Source organism: Cotesia typhae, unplaced genomic scaffold (assembly GCF_013202065.1).
Source record: "Cotesia typhae breed Kobodo isofemale line unplaced genomic scaffold, CoteBio_Ctyphae contig_44, whole genome shotgun sequence".
Taxonomy (NCBI): Eukaryota; Metazoa; Arthropoda; class Insecta; order Hymenoptera; family Braconidae; genus Cotesia; species Cotesia typhae.
In genome coordinates this window covers 6,850,552-6,869,572 of record NW_027423753.1, presented here as the reverse complement: position 1 = coordinate 6,869,572, position 19,021 = coordinate 6,850,552, and the positions used below count along the sequence as shown (strand labels likewise).

At 34.0% G+C, this 19,021-nt stretch overlaps 1 protein-coding gene across 1 annotated transcript; it reads right to left on the bottom strand.

Moving 5' to 3' along the window:
* Positions 1-15,727: 15,727 nt before the first annotated feature.
* On the bottom strand, positions 15,728-16,834 carry LOC141528700 (uncharacterized). Its single transcript, XM_074244888.1, has 3 exons — positions 16,370-16,834; positions 15,913-16,195; positions 15,728-15,844 (listed from the first exon to the last, which is right to left on the bottom strand). Exons 1-3 carry the CDS (start codon positions 16,746-16,748, stop codon positions 15,796-15,798), a joined length of 711 nt encoding a protein of 236 aa, XP_074100989.1. The 5' UTR covers positions 16,749-16,834; the 3' UTR covers positions 15,728-15,795.
* Positions 16,835-19,021: the final 2,187 nt, after the last annotated feature.

Sequence of the window (19,021 nt, the reverse complement as noted above, 5' to 3'; positions counted from 1 at the left end):
GGGTGTCACGATGTCTGTATGTATGTATGTGTGTGTGGGCGTGCGCGCGCGCGTGTGTGTGTGTGTGTGTGTGTAAGTATGTAAACCTCTTATAACTTTTGAACGGTTGAATCCATTTTATCGCGGTTGGTGCCATTCAAAAGAGCTTCACTAAACTTAGATTCCCTGAAAATTTGAACCGATTCGGACCGATAAATTTTGAGAAATTTAGAAAAATCTCAAAAAAAATAGAAAAAAAAATTTTTTCAGAAGTGGTTTTTTTGGAATAACTTTTAAATGGCTCGACTGATGGATTTTTAAAACTAATCAGTTCTTGACCTCAAAAAACCACGTCGATTGCCGCCAATCAGGTCAAAATTGATTTATTCGTTCGAGAGATATCGTGAACGAAAGAAAACCGAAAAAAGTGTTTTTTCCATATAACTTCGACATTTCTTATCGGATCATTTTTAATGGCCTAAGATTATTTCTAGAATTTACAAAACTGCGTCGATCGCCGCCTAGAACGTGAAAATCAGTTGATTTGTTCGAAAGATATCTTCGACGAAATATTTGGAAACACGTGTTTTTTCAACAAAACTCCGAAATTTTTTGAAATAACTTTCGAACGGCTTTATTGATCAATTTTAAAAATTGTATAGCTCTCAACATAAAAAAACCACGTCGATCGCCGCCAACCGCGTAAAAATCGGTTAATTCATTCAAATGTTATTGTGGTTTAAAAATTTGAAAAATTGTGTTTTAACGAACCTCTATTAGACTTTTGAGCTTGAAGAGTTCAAAAGCATAAAAAAGTTATCTCTTTAAGCTCTTTAAGCTCAAAATAATACATAAATGGTATTTTTGAGCTCGGAGAGCTTATAAACATCATTATTTTAATTGAAATGAGCGGGAAGTTGCACGGAAAGCCTTTAGGGTCAACCGTTTTCCTAATTTTTTTTTGGTTGTATTGGTCTTACCTGAGCTAGTCAAATCATCTGATTCACTTATGCATCTATCGTTCTCACTTCGCATTGGCTCATCTTCTTGATCTTTCAAAAATTTGATAATTTTATATCGATAAGATCTCGAATATTCCTCGAATGGTTTTATTCGCTTCGGCATTTTTTGCAGTAATTCACTCGAATGTTTTTATAGTTTTTATTTATTTTTTATTATTATAACTAATTTATTTTTAATGAAGCACATACAACTTTTTTTTTTATTAAATATTTTTTTTTTTTAATCGTTCATTTATTTTTTTTTTTATTTTACGATTACCGTTGTATTGATTATAATATTTCCATAGTTACGTTATTTATTTATACATAAACAATTATCTTTTAACTAATTAAGTCGTGGTTATCTCGTCTTGCTCTTTAATTTGCATTATTTTTTATTAATAATGATTCTTTGGGCTCTTGTCCTTTGGAGTGGTTCACGTGAACGTGATATTTTGAATTACGATTCAATTAAATTTAAAAAAAATGGTGATGCTTCAGCTAAATGGAAAAACAAATTTTATTCTGTTAAAGTTTTACGTACAAGTGGTAAGTCAACTAATTTATTATGGGATCATTTCAATATGTTTTTCAATTTTTGTATTAATTTATTTATTTTTGGTTGGTTTTTTCCTTATTGTTTTTATTCCTATATTTCACTTACTCAAGTCTTGATAGTTTTATAATTTACAGAGTAAATTACTCGTTGTTTTTTTATCTTTTCTCATGGTTCTATTGTTAATTTCACATCATATTGTCATTAGAAGATAAGCAGTGGCTCGAGTCTCTGGTTGTTGATACTGACGGGAATGTGACTTTACCCGATGTCCCGGATGATTGTCATGAAAAGAAGAAGGCTAATAATAATTCAGCTGTTGCTGACTTAAAAACAGCAACAAAAGCCCTCAATGCCAGCAAATCCCGAGAAAACGATTCGATCACTCGCACTGAAAATATCCTTCAAGACATCACTTCGCGGACCAATGCAAGTGATCTTTGCGACTCAGATGAAGATGATATTTTATCAGATCGCGGTTACTCACCAGTTCAAGAACTGGAAGTAGTTAACCCTAATAATGGATCAAAATCACGGATGATCCAGGCTGTAATTGAGACTGACAAACAAAATGTGAATTTTCCATTTGTATGTCAAGTTTGTAAAACTTCGCAAGAAGGTACAATTTTTAATTATCATAACCCATAATTTTGCATTAGTCACGTAACCTCTAACAAATATAATGCTTACCTACTCTATGATGAACCGACTGAGTCATCAACATAGTGCCTACTTTTGACCGACCATTATAAGACTTATTACACTTATTGCTCAGACAATCAATTTTATTGTCGATAAAATTGGGTGACTACGAAAGACTCAAACTATGAATGACTTTTGACTGGGAATAGACTGTTTTCTACAGAAAATTGCATTTTAAAGCCGATTAAATTCCCTTCAATTTGATCTATTTAACTTTTACTTTAAAATGTTTCTCGTTATTTCATGGCCCATTTAAAATTTTGAAATTCGCAAAAATTTTATGTTTAGTGACTTACGAATAAATTAATAAATGAATGAATGATTTTCTACTGATAGCTCATTTTCAATGAATTATAATTACGTCATAACAGAAGACACTCCCTTCAATTAACCTGTAAATACTACACGGAAAGAAAAATATAGGAACTATTCCTATAATATTATAGGAACAGTTCCCAGGCAATTATAGGAACTGTTCCCATAAATTATGGGAACTGTTCCCATAAATTATGGGAACTGTTCCCATAATTATAGGAACTATTCCCAAAATTATAGGAATAGTTCCTATAACGATGGGAATGGTTCCTATCATTATAGGAATGATTCCTATATCATTATGGGAACCATTCCCCTAATAATATAGTAATGGTTCCTATATCATTATGGGAACTATTCCTATAATCGTATAGGAAGGATTCCTGGAATATTGTAGGAATCGTTCCCGTACCATTATAGGAATCATTCTCAAAATAAAATAATGCAAAATCTTCGTGCGGAGTGAATTTGAAATGATTCCTATAATATATAGGATTTAAACCTATACATAGATATTAGGGAAATCTTTCCCATAAATTTCAGGAATAGTTTTCATAATTATACACAATCAAGAAATGACCTTGTATCTCGTAATCTATTGACATTATTTAAGATATAAACTCATTCCGATGTTACACTCATCGAGACCTTTCATTTGAGCACCCACATCAATTTTTCATATATTTATATATATAGATATATATATATATATATATATATATTAGGGTGTCCGTTATTTCCCAAATTGGGTTTTATTTTTCAGACGCCCCCAAAACTTTTAGATTTTGACCTAAAAAAAAATATCAGACCCATTTCAGCCCTTAATATTGATATTAACCCGTGCCTAAATCATAATCCTTTTCCCATTTAAATAACATGGGATTTTTGCACTTTTTGCAATTCATTTTTTTTTTATCTGAACAAATATAGCTGAAAATACCACTGGAATATATTTTGTCGGAAATTTTACGCTCTACAAAAAAGGTCTGAATACTTTTTTCGATAAAATCAACCCTGTGAAAGGTATTCAAAGATTAAGTGGCGCTCATAAATAAATTCATCGTTCTACTTTTTTTTTTGCAATAAAATTATAGAATAACTGTAATAAGCAGTATATTAACAAAATTTAAACTAAATTTTGGTCTTTAAATAGTTTCCTTTTATCAAGTTTGTAAATTGAATGCAAATTAACTGAAGAAGCTAATCAAAGTCACGTTTTAAATTTATTGGTTTTGACTCTCAACGTCATCTATGAGGAGCCTGAGAGAACTTCATGTCACATGAGTCTAACCTCTCAGTGAAGTATTTATTATGATTAATTGTTATTGTGAAACTTTAGTGTTCAGTAAAATTTTGAGAAAAAATGAATAAACCTGTAAATTTGAGGAATCAATTGTTCCTTTTACGAGAACCAGCTGAAACAATCAATGGTAATAAATTACCAACGAACAAACAAGTGTTAAAATTGTTGTTTCATCAAACAAGAGAAAAAAATAAAACACTTTCAGCAAGTTATCAGTTCGTTACAGAAGAAGTTATCAAAATCTGGGATAGCGCAGGAATTCAGGTTCAAGCGACATCAAGATGCGTGAAAAAGTAGAAAAACTGTATAATAATTATAGAAGTGTACAGAAAAATCCAAATCCAAAGGCAGAAGGAGAATTTTCTGCGCATCTTGAAAAATTATTTGACATTGCTCACGGAAATATTCTAGAGATAGCTGATACTAAAACGTTAGAGTTTTTATCAGATCAAAGGACAGACAGAAAATATCATTTACGTATTTGCAAAGAGAATGAAAATGATTGTCAGTCATTAGGTAAGTAAAAGTTGAATGAGAATATTGATTTAGACGCAGTTTAAACAGTAGATGTTAAAATATTTAATCCATTGCAGAAAATCTGACTCAAACGGAAGATAAAATTGTATCTGAAAATGATGATCATATTGATTTGATAACCAACGATGAACATCGTTCGGTTTCAGGTAAATAATAGAAAAACTTTATTGCTTGGACCTGAAAATATCGTTTCTGTTAGGATAAATTCAAGATAATCATTTTCTTATTTTCTCTCCAGATTTGACTTTACCTTCAAGCTCTAAAACTACTAGTGATGAGCCTTTAAGTGGAGAGCAAGCATTAAGCGGTGAGACAACTACATCGACATCTCACCAAAGCTCACTCTCCATATTTGAGGTTGGAGGTCGAGATTACGATCCTAAAAATGTGAGAGGAACTATTAATATTTTGACTGAAGATGTAGTTTCTGCTTTAGATAGCTGCAACATCTCTTACAGGAATTCTGTTCGGTTAATATCAGCTATATCAACAGCCCTGGGAGTTAACACTAATACTTTAATTTTGAACAAAACATCATTCAATGAATATCGATCAAAGTTTCGTAAAGAAGCTGCTGAACGAATAAAAAAAGAATTTGGTGAGATTGAAGTTGGTCCGGCAGTAGTACATTGGGATGGAAAGTTGATACCCGATGGTTTTTCTTGCAAAAAAGTCGATCGAGTACCAATCATAATTAGAAGTAATAACATCGAAAAAATATTAAGTGTACCAGCCTTACAAGATGGGAAAGGAATAACACAGGCTCGGGCAATTTTTGAAGCGGTTCAAGAATGGGGATTAACTCATAACATTAAAGCAGTTTGTTGTGATACAACGGCTTCAAATTTAGGCTGTCGAAGTGGAGCGGCGATCAATTTGGAGCAAATATTACAAACAGAGCTTTTATATCTACCTTGCAGACATCACATTTACGAACTAGTTTTAAATTGTGTTTTTGTTACGAAAATACCAGGTACTGATGGGCCAAATGTTGCCTTGTTCAAGAATTTTCAGGAAAATTGGAATAATCTTGATCAAACAAAATACAAGAACGGTTTAGTAGGAAATAAAATTCCGCAAAAATTACTCAAAAAGATTGGAGAAACAAATGCTAAAGTTCAAGAGTTCTTATGTTCAATCTTACCTCGTGATGACTACAAGGAGCTTTTGGAATTATGTCAAATTTTCCTTGGAAAAATGGATGCCGAGAAAGTCAAATTTTACAAACCAGGAGCATTTCATCATGCTCGCTGGATGTCTAAGGCGATTTATACTCTAAAAATCTATATATTTCGAGATGTTTATGAATTAGATAAACAATTGCAAAAAAGTTTATTAGATATTTGTTTATTTATAGTGTTTATTTATGTGCCATTCTGGTTTGCGGTACCTCGTGCAGCACTGTCTCCAAATTTAGATTTGCAGTTTCTAAAAGTAGTTTATCAATACAAGACAATCGATAAAAAAATTTCGGAAGCTGTTTTGCATAAATTTAAAAATCATTTATGGTATTTAAATGCTGAAACAGCTGCTCTTGCATTTTTCGATCCAAACTTATCTGTTGATCTTAAAAATAAAATGGTTGTAGCGTTGAAGAGTAGTGAAGATTCAGAATTCGATTCTTTTAAACGGTATATTATTAACACTGACAATGAAGTAAAAAATTTAGAAAAGAAGGATATTGATTTCTTCATTAATTCGAGTTCGCTAAAATTGTTTGATAGATTTAACATCAGTAAAAATTTTTTGGAAACAAATGTTGACACGTGGATTAGTAATGGTGATTATTTGAAAGGACTAGAAATTGTTAATAATTTGCAGGTAGTGAACGATGTCGCTGAAAGAGCTGTTCAATTAACACAAGATTACATTAATAGACTAACCACTCAAGAAGACCAGAAACAATATCTGATTCAAGTTGTAAGTGAATACAGAGCCAAATATCCGTTTGCAACTAAAGAATGTTTGACTAAAAATTGTAAAAATGATAAAGGCTGATAATTATTCAAATATTATTATTGAAAAGTCATGATAAACTTTATTTTAAACCTTATTTTGATATTTTTCTATTTAATTACCAACCTGTATTCGTTTCATTCAGATATAATTCGAAATGATGGAGAGAATTGATAAAAACGATGAATTTATTTATGAGCGCCACTTAATCTTTGAATACCTTTCACAGGGTTGATTTTATCGAAAAAAGTATTCAGACCTTTTTGTAGAGCGTAAAATTTCCGACAAAATATATTCCAGTGGTATTTTCAGCTATATTTGTTCAGATAAAAAAAAAATGAATTGCAAAAAGTGCAAAAATCCCATGTTATTTAAATGGGAAAAGGATTATGATTTAGGCACGGGTTAATATCAATATTAAGGGCTGAAATGGGTCTGATATTTTTTTTTAGGTCAAAATCTAAAAGTTTTGGGGGCGTCTGAAAAATAAAACCCAATTGGGGAAATAACGGACACCTAATATATATATATATATATATATATATATATATATATATATATATATATATATATATATCAAAAATGCATGTGGGTACTCAAATAAAAGCTCTTGATGAGTGTAACATCAGGATGAGCTTACATCTATAAAAATATCAATAATTAAGAAATGACCTTGTATCTTGTGAACTATTGATAATTTTTAAAACATAAGCTCGTTTTGATGTTACACTCATCGAGACCTTTCATTTGAGCACCCACATCATTTTTCATATATTTATATATATTATATATATGTATATATGAAAAATATATCAAAATGCATATGGGTATTCGAATGGAAGCTCTTGATAAGCGTAACATCAGGATGAGCTTACATCTCTACAAATATCAATAATTAAGAAATAACCTTATATCTTGTGAACTATTGACATTTTTAAAGATATAAGCTCCCCCCGACATTACACTCATCGAGACCTTTCATTTGAGTACCCAGATCAATTTTTCATATAATAATAATAATAATAATAATAATAATAATAATAATAATAATAATAATAATAATAATAATAATAATAATAATAATAATAATAATAATAATAATAATAATAATAATAATAATAATAATAATAATAATAATAATAATAATAATAATAATAATAATAATAATAATAATAATAATAATAATAATAATAATAATAATAATAATAATGATAATAATAATAATAATAATAATAATAATAATAATAATGATCACTAACCGCCTTGTTGTGCGGAGTGGTCCAGCAGTAACGGATGGAGCTCAGGCTGGGCCCTCGGAGAATCGGACTCCGGGGATAACCCCCCTGAGCATTTAATAACAAAATAATAATAATAATAATAATAATAAGCGGTGCTTGTTACGTGGCCTCCTAGTGGCGCACCGCGGGAAACGCAGACCGCAACATCTGGTCTGTAGGCTAACAACGTAACCGGAGCAACGGGCCAACTACCCGTTGCACCGTAATATCTGAGTTCCAAAACAGTATAATCTCAGAAGTGCTCCCCACAACCGGTCCTCTTCGGATGAGGACCAGTCATCAGGTGGGAGGAGCAGTGCTCCTGGAGCACACCGGACCCGATGACTTATGACGACCCCGGCGCTTATAGGATTAAGTTTAAGTGGACGGAGGAGCTTCGCGCCGATCTCTTGGTGTGCTGGCAGAACAGCGAGCCGGAGGTATCAGGGTATATGGCCCGGATGCACACACTTTGGTGTGGCATGCATCCGGAGCACAGACATTTTACGCCCAAACACCTGCGTAATTACGCCTCATACCTTCGGCATAATCGACGATCGCTGCTGCCAAATAGAAGGCAGTCTAATCGGCCTTCATTTCCAGCACCGCTACACCAAGAACGGCACCGTTTCTCCGAGGACAACGACAACCTCTTTACAGGTCGACAAGTGAGCATCTCCAAAAAGATGACTCACTCAAAACAACAGCTCGACACGGTGAACGAAGATCTCCCCACACAGCTTCAAGAGGACTCCACTCTGCTCACTGTCAACCAAGTTGTCTACGGTGCCGCGGCTTCGCTTCTGCCGATAGAGAGAAGACATTCTCTCTCCTTCGAGGCGAAGTTGAAGCTGCGCATCGCTCAACTTGGACACAAAATTGACATTTCTCGGAAACAAGTCTCCCGCATTCAGTGTGTGATAGAGTATGTTAGTACTCAAAGACCGTACACGCCAAAGTTCGTCGCCTGGCGGCAGAACTTCGAAGGCGACATCACACACTGAACAAGAGTACTCTTCTTGTCATCAAAGAAGAGTCTCTTAACAGGTTGCGGGCTCTGGTGGCTTCCAAAAGTCACTAGAGAAAAGGCTGAAGCGGTTGATCGACAACTCTTTGTTTCGATCCAACCCTTCACGCTTTCTGTCACCTAAGACCGCTGTTCTCGAGAATTATCCATCATCTGAGCGAGTGGAAGCCTTTTGGAGTGAATTGTACGGAGATCAACCAAACGTCAACCCGGATACTCCAGCTCTGCACGACTTCGAGGCATTCTGTCGAGAACACCGACGGCAGGATATCGCCGAAGAGAGCCCTGCAGTCAGTGTGCAAGAGGTTCGTAAAGCCCTGAATGGCAGCAAGAACTGGGCTGCCCCGGGTCCAGATGGCATAAACATCTTCTGGTGGAAGAAATTTTCTTCTACACATGCTCATCTGGCCCGGATTTTTACATCATACATTCAGGGCGACGAACCAATTCCAGACTGGCTGGTAGAAGGGCGAACCGTACTCATCCCTAAAAAGGGTGACTTGTCCGACCCAAAGAACTACAGGCCTATCACTTGCTTGAATGCGGTTTACAAGATTTTTACAAAAATCTTAAATAACCGTATCTTGCAGGAGATAGAGCCTGTGTGGCAACAGATATACGAACAACGTGGCAGTAAACAGGGCGTGTCAGGTTGCAAGATCAACTTGTTGGTAGATAGATGCGTCATTCAAGACGCAATCTACTACCAACGCAACCTGTCTATGGCCTGGATTGACTACCGTAAGGCATTTGACTCAACTTCACATGAGTTGATTCTCTATCTGCTCAAATGCCTCGCAATCAATCGCCAAACAGTGGGATGCATACAACGTACGATGCAGCTATGGCGAACGCGTTTTCACATAGGAAGTGGAAATGCATTGCACGTAACCGGAACTGTTCAGTACAAGAGAGGCATCTTTCAGGGAGATTCTCTGAGCCCTCTGTTGTTTTGCATCTCACTGCTGCCAATATCTGTTGCCCTCCGACAAACTCGTGGGTACTCTGCGGGGCTACCGAGTGATCGAGTATACTCGATCACTCACCAACTGTTTATGGATGATCTAAAGATATACAGTGCCAACAATGATCATCTACAAACGGCCATCAACATCGTAGCAGAGTACACACGAGATGTCGGAATGTCTTTTGGGTTGGACAAGTGTGCGGTCGTACACCTGGCGAAGGGTAAGTGCTCTGATACGGGTGGAGATGTCGAATTAGTGGATGGGAGCGTCTTAAGAGAATTAGACGCCGGAGAGTTGTACAGATATCTAGGGATTGAAGAGCGGCAAATGCATGCCGTCTCTGAGTCCGAACAACTCTTCGCAGTGAGTTGTTAGGAGACTCCGGAAGATCTGGTCATCAGAACTTTCCGGCAAGAACAAAGTCTCAGCTACTAACATGCTCGCTGTCCCGGTCCTACTTTACTCTTTTGGGATCCTGAAATGGCCTCGAAATGAGTTGAAAGATCTCGACATCAAAACCCGTAAAGTCATCAATATGAATCAGAGCATGCACCCTAACTCATCAGTCGCCAGGAAGTACCTCTCCCGGAACATCGGAGGGAGAGGATTGCAGAGCTTGGAGCGGCTTCACGATCGTTTGGTTCTGGGTTTAACATACGAGGTTGCCAATTTCACAGCAGACGAGGACGACTTCCTGATGCAATTTGTTCATAGTCATGAAAATGCGCGGAGGGGGTCGTTCTTGTATAAGGCAGCAATCTACGCGGCAAATACCTTAGGTCTCGGAGAAATAAACGCTCTCATTGAACTCCCGAAAAAGGAGTTCAAGAGCGTCGTCAGGATAGCCGAGGAAAGAAAACTCCTCGGTGAACACATGGACAAGTCCATGCACAGCGTGTATTTCAAACACGTCCGTGACCATGGCTTGTCCACCCAGCTGACATTCTCCTTCTTGAAGTCAGCTGGCCTGATGTCCGAGACCGAAGGGTTTATATTTGCCTGCCAAGATGGTGTTATCAACACTCTCGAATACCGTAGCAAGGTGCTCCAGGCGCAGCTTCCGGACACGTCCTGTCGGACGTGTAAACAACATCCGGAGACGCTGATGCACCTTTTGTCGGCATGTCCTGTGCTGGCAAGAGGTGCCTACATACAGCGTCACAATGCTGCCCTGCGAGTACTCTATTATCATCTCAGATATAGCTGCGGTATCGATGAGACACCAGTACTGCCTTATCTGCCAGGAGATATTCCGCAGGTTGTTGAGAATGACAGTTCCAAAATTTATTGGAACATACCATTCGCAACAACCCGGCGGATTGACCACAACAAACCTGATATTGTGCTCTTTGACAAGGCTACTCGTGACATTTATGTCATTGAGTTTTCGGCCCCAGCCGAATACAATATCTCGGCCAAAGAAGAGCACAAACACCAGATATATCAGGATCTCCTGTTTGAAATTGGCAAACTGTACCCAGGTTACCGTGTCAAGCTCGTCGTTTTGGTTGTCGGCGTCCTTGGAGGGATGAAACAGTCTTTTGTGTCTTCACTTGCGAAGATACCGGCTTGCAGTTCAGCAGCCGTGTCTCTAGCAGTGCGGATGCAAAAGGCTGTCATTTTGGGATCCCTGCGTCTACTTAGGCAAATGAATTTGGCCTGCTGCACTCACTAACCGCCTTGTTGTGTGGAGTGGTGCAGCAGTAATGGATGGCGCTCAGGCTGGGCCCTCGGAGAGTCGGACTCCGGGGAAAACCCCCCTGAGCAATTAATAACAAATAATAATAATAATCATAATATAACTATAATATAATAATAATATAATATTATATTGTATAATATTATTATTATTATTATTATTACTATTATAATATTATAGGATTCTATATGATATTATATGATGTTATATGATATATAGAATAAATATAATTTAAATAAATATATATATGAAACGTCGGGTGTAAGGTCGGGATGAGCTTATATCTTTAATTAAAAACGACAATAGTTAAAAAAGTACGGTGCAATTACAAAAAATTCATTATTCCATGAGGCAAAATTTTATTTATTTATAGTTTATAAGTTACGACAGTCACATAATAACTGCAAGATCGCTAATAATAATGATAATGTGGTGGTGGACATGAACTGAAAATTAAAATTTATTTTTTTTTATTCTAATTAATATTAGAAATGATTTTTATTTAATATAAATATCAATTTGATGAAATAAATAAATAAATAAATGCAGTGTAGTCCCATGTCATTATGGGAACTATTCCTATAATATTCTAGGAATGGTTCCCATAAATTATGGAAACCATTCCTATAATAGTATAGGAATGATCCCTATAGCATTATGAGAACCATTCCCATAATATTATAGGAATGTTTTCCATAATGGTATAGGAATCATTCTTATACTATTATAGGAACCGTTCCTATACTATTATAGAATTAGTTCCTATAATGATATAGGAATAGTTCCCATAATGGTATATTTCACATATTTTTCGTTCCGTGTAGATATTAAAATTAATTTTATTAGCCATTCAAAATTTTTAAAATAAAAAAAATAATAACTTTATCTGCTGAATCCTAAAACAGAAATATTCTTTGACTCTAAGATTTTGCCAGAGGAATTCAATTGTGTGAAGAATTACTAACTTTTTTGCGCCAAAAATCCAGCCAACCCCATACTACGCAAGCAGCCAACCCGAAGTCATCTCAGTTTTCCCCGCCCAGGGCTCTATTTCCACTTGATTCTGAATCAGCTAAAAAATCACACCATCTACATAGTCGTGACACCACAAACTTCTCAGCTGATAATTCAAGTCAACATTCTGACGTAAAACATTCTAATCCTGTTTGCTCTTCTAATGCATTTTCAGAAACTGAATCCCGGAACACTGACAATCAGAAACGTTTTAAGTCCTCTAGTTCTGAGTATTCCGACAAGTTTTCTGGCTCGAATCACCACAAATTTCCTCAAAAATCCAGGGAAGTAGCACGTTCGCGTTCAAATGTTTCATGTTGTCCGAGTTCTGAAAAATCTCCTCACTTCCAACCTATTCAATCACCAAAAGTATTCCATTCACCGATTTCATTACGTGATGAAGTGAAAACCACTCAATACTGTAAGAAGCCTTCGAACCAAAATCACAGTGGTTCTCTTGGCCAAAATACCACTCGGGAAGAGAAACCAAAATATGCATGGAATATTCCTTCAGCTAAAAAAGTTAGTTTGAATCATTTTTCTATTCTTCACACTATTTTGACTATTTCTTATTATCTAATGTATTTATTTTTTATAAAAATTTCTAATTATTTATTTCTTTATTAGAAGGAGTTAATTGAAAACTCAGATGTTTACATCAATGAAGTGGATTTACATTATATCAAAGTGAAGTTTCGTCATGAGCCTGCTGAAATAGCACGACGACTCTTCAAATCGATAATTGGAGAAGACCGATTATCTACTATGAGCCGAACTGGTGGAAATGGGTGGCAGCCATTACCCTTAGACGTTAGCCAAACTGTTTACGGTATATAAATATGTTCATATAGTTTTTTTTTTTGCATACAAAACAAAAAATTAACTTGATTTTACCTCGACTCTTTGTTTTGGAGCAAACAAAAGTTTTTTCCATTAAGGGGACTCGGTGGTCTAGCGGCCTCAAATTCAAGCTACACGGAAAGAAAAATATGGGAACTATTTCTATAATTTTATAGGTACAGTTCTCAGGCAACTATAGAAACTGTTCCCATGAATTATGAAAACTATTCCCATAATTATAGGAATATTTCCCATAACGATAGAAATGCTTCCCATAACGATGGGAATGGTTCCTATAATGGTATAGGAATGGTTCCTATACTTATAGGAATGATTCCTATACAATCATAGAAACCATTGCCATAACATTATGGGAAATATTCCTATAATGATATAGTAATGGGAAACTCATGTATCTTCCACAGAGATGTATCATGTGGCAGCCCCAATTTTTTTTTTCCGTGTAGGATTTAGACCTATATATTATGGGCACCATTGCTATACTATTATAGGAATGGTTCCCATAAATTATAGAAACCATTTCTATAACAGTATAGGAATGATTCTTAAAGCATTATAGGAACCCTTCCCACAATATTATTACAATAGTTCCCATAATATTATGGGATTCGTTCCCATATTGATATAGGAATAGTTCCTATAATAGTATAGGAATTGTTCCTATAGCATTATGGGAACCATTCCTATGATGCTATAGGAATAGTTCACATAATTTTCTTTCCGTGTTTTTTAAAAAAATTTGATTTCTAATTGAAGGTAATGAAAAATGCTTTCAAATTTTTTTACAATTATTCTATTACTTATCAATTACACAAAACTGGAAGTAAAAACAGAAAAAAAATTTTTTTTAATTAGAAAAATAGCGCTGAAGTCCCCCTCTTAAAAAAGATGGACCTGACTGGTGAAGGTAGGTTCATCTCTCTCTCTCATATAAATTTCAAAAATATCACTGATTTTTCATTAGCATAGGTATTAGGGTGGGTCAAAAAAATCGAATAATTTATTTTTGACTTTATACTCTGAAAAATAGGTTCGTAGACACCTAAAAAGAATTCTCTCCAAGTATAAGCTCTTAATTATAACGGGAAGGTCCTCCGCTTTGCGGGTTTCTATTTTTTTCGAATAATCAGATAAAAAAATTTATATCTCGCTTCCAACTGCTTGGAAAAATATTCCGTGGCATAGATTTTGTGAGAAATTGAATGCTTTACAAAAAGGTCTCTAATGACTTTTTCAAAAACTCAACCGATTAAAAGATATTCATAGTTGAAGTTTGGCTATTTTAAGGAAAATATTCGTTTTTATTATGAATTTTATAAGTCGATGAAAAAAATTATTTCGGATTGCGGAACTCATGGTTTTGTAGGAAATTTACTTCTCTACAAAAATGGTCTCTTATGATTTTTGATTAAGTGAAGCCGTTACGAGATATTCATCGTCAAACATTAACGAATATCAATATTTCCAGTTTTTGATCAATAATTCGATAAATTTTAATTTAAACTATGAGTTTCAGGAAAATTTACATAAATTTGAGTTTCGATCGATAAAGAAATGTTATAAACAATTTTTTAATATTGTTTTCAGTCTTGAGCTTGTTTGATTGCATTAAAACAAGAAATTAGAGCATTTTTTCGACATATAGCCAATGATTAGTTTAATTTGAAGTGAATGACATATTTCTTTGTCAAATTTAATATGAAAAGTATTGAATCAAGTGAGAAACAACCAGTATTTAACTTTTTTATAGATAAATTTTTTATTGAATTATCAATTGCAATATAATTGTCTATATTTTTGACATAACAGTACGCTATTACTATAAATAATTTCTTTTATTACAATTTGGGAATGTTTTTGATGTTCTTTGACAACTTGCAATAAGTACTGGAATTGTTCTTCATTTTTGTCAAGCATTGATTATATTCACTGACTAATGCAACAGCTCGCTCTGCTGAATCATTGACAACTTTTAGTTGTTGAAAGTATTCTTTATTTTCGAGATAACTCTCATTAGTAGGCCATAATTCAACATCGACATCAAGAAAGTCATACGGTAGATCGAAGATTTTGAAAAGATTTAATGACTTTTTAAACACAAAGTCACTCAGAGTTCTCTGCGCCAATGAATTCAAATCTTTTTAGCAATTACAAATCTTTTAGCTTTAGAATCTGTACCTTCACGAGTATTAACAGCTTCAACAATACTTTTTTTACTTCTAATGGAACGCCATCGTCAAACAGTGATAAAATGGCAAGTTCATCGCTCAAATACCATAAGTGCGAAATCATTTTTTCACACGTAGCTGAAGAAATCAAAGGATTGATATTTTTGTACTCCAATAAATTTTTCATAAACTGCAAGTCATGATAAGCAGCAGTTGTTGCAGAAGTTGATGAAAACCAAGCTTTTAAATACAATGTGACTATAAAAATACAGAAATGACGAAGACCATGCAATTCTTTCTGAGAGAGTTTGAATTCATCTCTGAATAGATACATTTTCAAACTATAAATGGCCTTAGCCATCTATCTAGCATGATGAACAGCACCAGGACGTTTGAAAGAAATCTTTTCTTGAGGCATTTCTCCAAGGAAAATCAATGATAATTCCAATAATTCTTTATAATCATCTCGGGGTTGTAGTAACTATCAAAAATAAAAAATTTGTCAAAAATAACGAAATTTTTATAATTTAAATCACAGTTAAATCATACCTGTAAAGATTTCGTAATAAAACTAGAGATTTCATCTTTTTATTCGAAATGATATCAGCAACAACAGCATCTTCAACACCAGATTTATAATTAGTTATATCTATATCATCCCAAAATTTTTTAAACCTTCCAAACATCTGTACATTTGGCCCAGATGACACAGGCCAAAATACTTCAAATGCGCCCCTTAATACGATCTCAAAAATGTGATGACGACATGATAACCAGATCAACTCTCTTCCCAAAATCTTTTCAATTTCCTTACATGTACCGTTGTGAATTCCTGTAGAACAATAATAAATGACTATCGTTAAATTTGGTATTTAAGAAAAATCAATGGTTATATTTCAAATCCAAACGAGTAAACGATTAATACATTTTGATAGTAAAATTCAGTAAGAAATAGAAATTAAACTAGAATGACAACAATAAAATATTTTTGTAATTGATTGATTACCTGTATTAACAGCCGTAGTGTCAAAACACATCGCCTTGACATACTTAATAATACCCCATTCACTCAATGTTGATAAAATGGCGGATGTTTGATTAACTGCCGTCCCAGAATTCATTATTGGAACTCCAAGTAATTGTTCAGTACCATACGCAGTTAAAAGAACCGGTAGTCGTTCCACAGATTTGGATTCAATTAGATCATTTAGCATTTTACCATCCCAATGCACTACGTATTTATCGTGTGTTTTAAAATTGTCTTTTAATCCTTGAGCAATGTCTTTTCTTTGAACCATACGAGCTCGTTGGATGGACCTATAGCTGAGCGTTGTATCTTCAATTTTTATACCAACAGCTGATAAAACCGGAGCAATAATGAACATCGCGTTTCTACTGCTGACATTAGCTCTGTCAAGTGCAGAAACGACTTCAGGAGTTAAGACATTTATTTTTGCTCGTTTTGTCGGAATTGGGGTTCATACTCCAAATCAGATCCAGAATTTGTAGTTCCACTTAATGTATGCGTCGAGAATGATTCTGATTTTCCACTTAAAACAATCCCATGACTGGTAGACGGCTGATTCAAGTCTGTAATAAGAGTTCATTTTTAAATTAAACAGACAAAATTTCCAACACTTATTCATTATGATGAGAAGCAATTAAACATGAGTACCAGAAACCGTCGAGTCAAATGTCATACGTAGGAATACTGATATTTATAATGCAAGTAAAGTAGAAAAATGATATTCTCATTGTTTATAATAAATATAAAGGAAGTTTTACACTCCTACCTGAATTTATAACAATTATTTATCTCAGATACTTACTGCTTTCATCGATTTCCATCATATCTGTAGTTGAGTTTGACGCAGGTACAATATTCGAAAGAATCTCTTTGTGTGTACAGAATTTTTGATCCAAATACAACTTCCTAATGTTATCATCCACCCCTTTTAGGAAATTTTTACTTACAATGTCGAATAATTGTTCAAGATCAGTCTGAAACTCCTTTTCCTTTACCTTATCACTTTTCTTATTAAAATCTTTTTGTAATTTCAACCACTCACTATGAAAACGGAGAATTTTTTTGACTACATTAGGAGCTTCACTCGTAGGGATCTGATTTATTTTCCACAATTCAAAACCTTGTCAGCTGAATTTTTGCACTTTGTTTGATTGAAAACTTTAAAACTTTAAGTTGATAGAAAAACACTCTCATAACCTCTTTCACTTTTGGTAACTTACGGTCAGTGAGTTTTTGCACAGGTATACCGATTAAACGTATTTCTTTATTCATTGTAGAATTATTGATAATAAATGAATTTATATAATGAGAAAATGACTTATTTCGAAAAAATTGTTATTATCATGTATACGAAATGATGAGTTTTTGGAGCACTGAAAATGTACTGATAAAAAGTAGACAACGAAGATAGTTAAGAAAAACAACATAGGTGGCGCTAGCGTTAGAGTACCAACAGAAGAAGTAATGTAATTCAGAACAAAAAGCCTCTCTCACAAAAAAATTTATGTATAATTGGTAGAATAAAATTTGAAAATACATACTAAACAACCGTAATAATATGAAATGCCAATGCAATTGACATTTTAAATTATTACAAATAAAGCTTACAAAAATATCATTAGAACAAAAACTTCTTAGTGAATTTTTGAACAAATAACTCCTGTAGGAGTGACTTTTATGATAGAAATTTAAATTTATGTAAATTTTCCTGAAACTCATAGTTTAAATTAAAATTTATCGAATTATTGATCAAAAACTGGAAATATTGATATTCGTTAATGTTTGACGATGAATATCTCGTAACGGCTTCACTTAATCAAAAATCATAAGAGACCATTTTTGTAGAGCAGTAAATTTCCTACAAAATCATGAGTTCCGCAATCCGAAATAATTTTTTTCATCGACTTATAAAATTCATAATAAAAACGAATATTTTCCTTAAAATAGCCAAACTTCAACTATGAATATCTTTTAATCGGTTGAGTTTTTGAAAAAGTCATAAGAGACCTTTTTGTAAAGCATTCAATTTCTCACAAAATCTATGCCACGGAATATTTTTCCAAGCAGTTGGAAGCGAGATATAAATTTTTTTATCTGATTATTCGAAAAAAATAGAAACCCGCAAAGCGGAGGACCTTCCCGTTATAATTAAGAGCTTATACTTGGAGAGAATTCTTTTTAGGTGTCTACGAACCTATTTTTCAGAGTATAAAGTCAAAAATAAATTATTCGATTTTTTTGACCCACCCTAATAGGTATAGTTATCGTCGATACTAGAATTAAAAAAGGAAAAAAAAAATTGGCAAAATGGCGCGTAGTTAAAAATATTTTTTGAAAGCGAATTATAGATTTTCATTTTAAACTACGCGCCATTTTGTCAAATATTTTTTTTTTTTTTTCATTCTAATATCGACGATAATAATACTTCTACTAATTAAAAATCAGTCATATTTTCAAATTTCAGATCAGAGGGAGAGATCAATCTATATCTACCAGTCAGGTCCATTTTTTTTTAGAGGACTTCAGCGCCATTTTTCTAATTACAAAAAAAAATTTTTTGTTTTGATTTTCATTTTTGTGTAGTTGATAAGTAATAGAATAAGTGTAAAAAATTTGAAAAGATTGATCATT

Excerpts from the sequence above, each read along its gene's own strand:
- LOC141528700 (XM_074244888.1), bottom strand. The coding sequence starts at position 16,748 with ATGTTCATTATTGCTCCGGTTTTATCAGCTGTTGGTATAAAAATTGAA. Across the intron at positions 16,196-16,369 it reads CACTACGGCTGTTAATACAG|GAATTCACAACGGTACATGT; the intron begins GTAATCAATCAA and ends ATTGTTCTACAG. Across the intron at positions 15,845-15,912 it reads TTATTACGAAATCTTTACAG|TTACTACAACCCCGAGATGA; the intron begins GTATGATTTAAC and ends TATTTTTGATAG.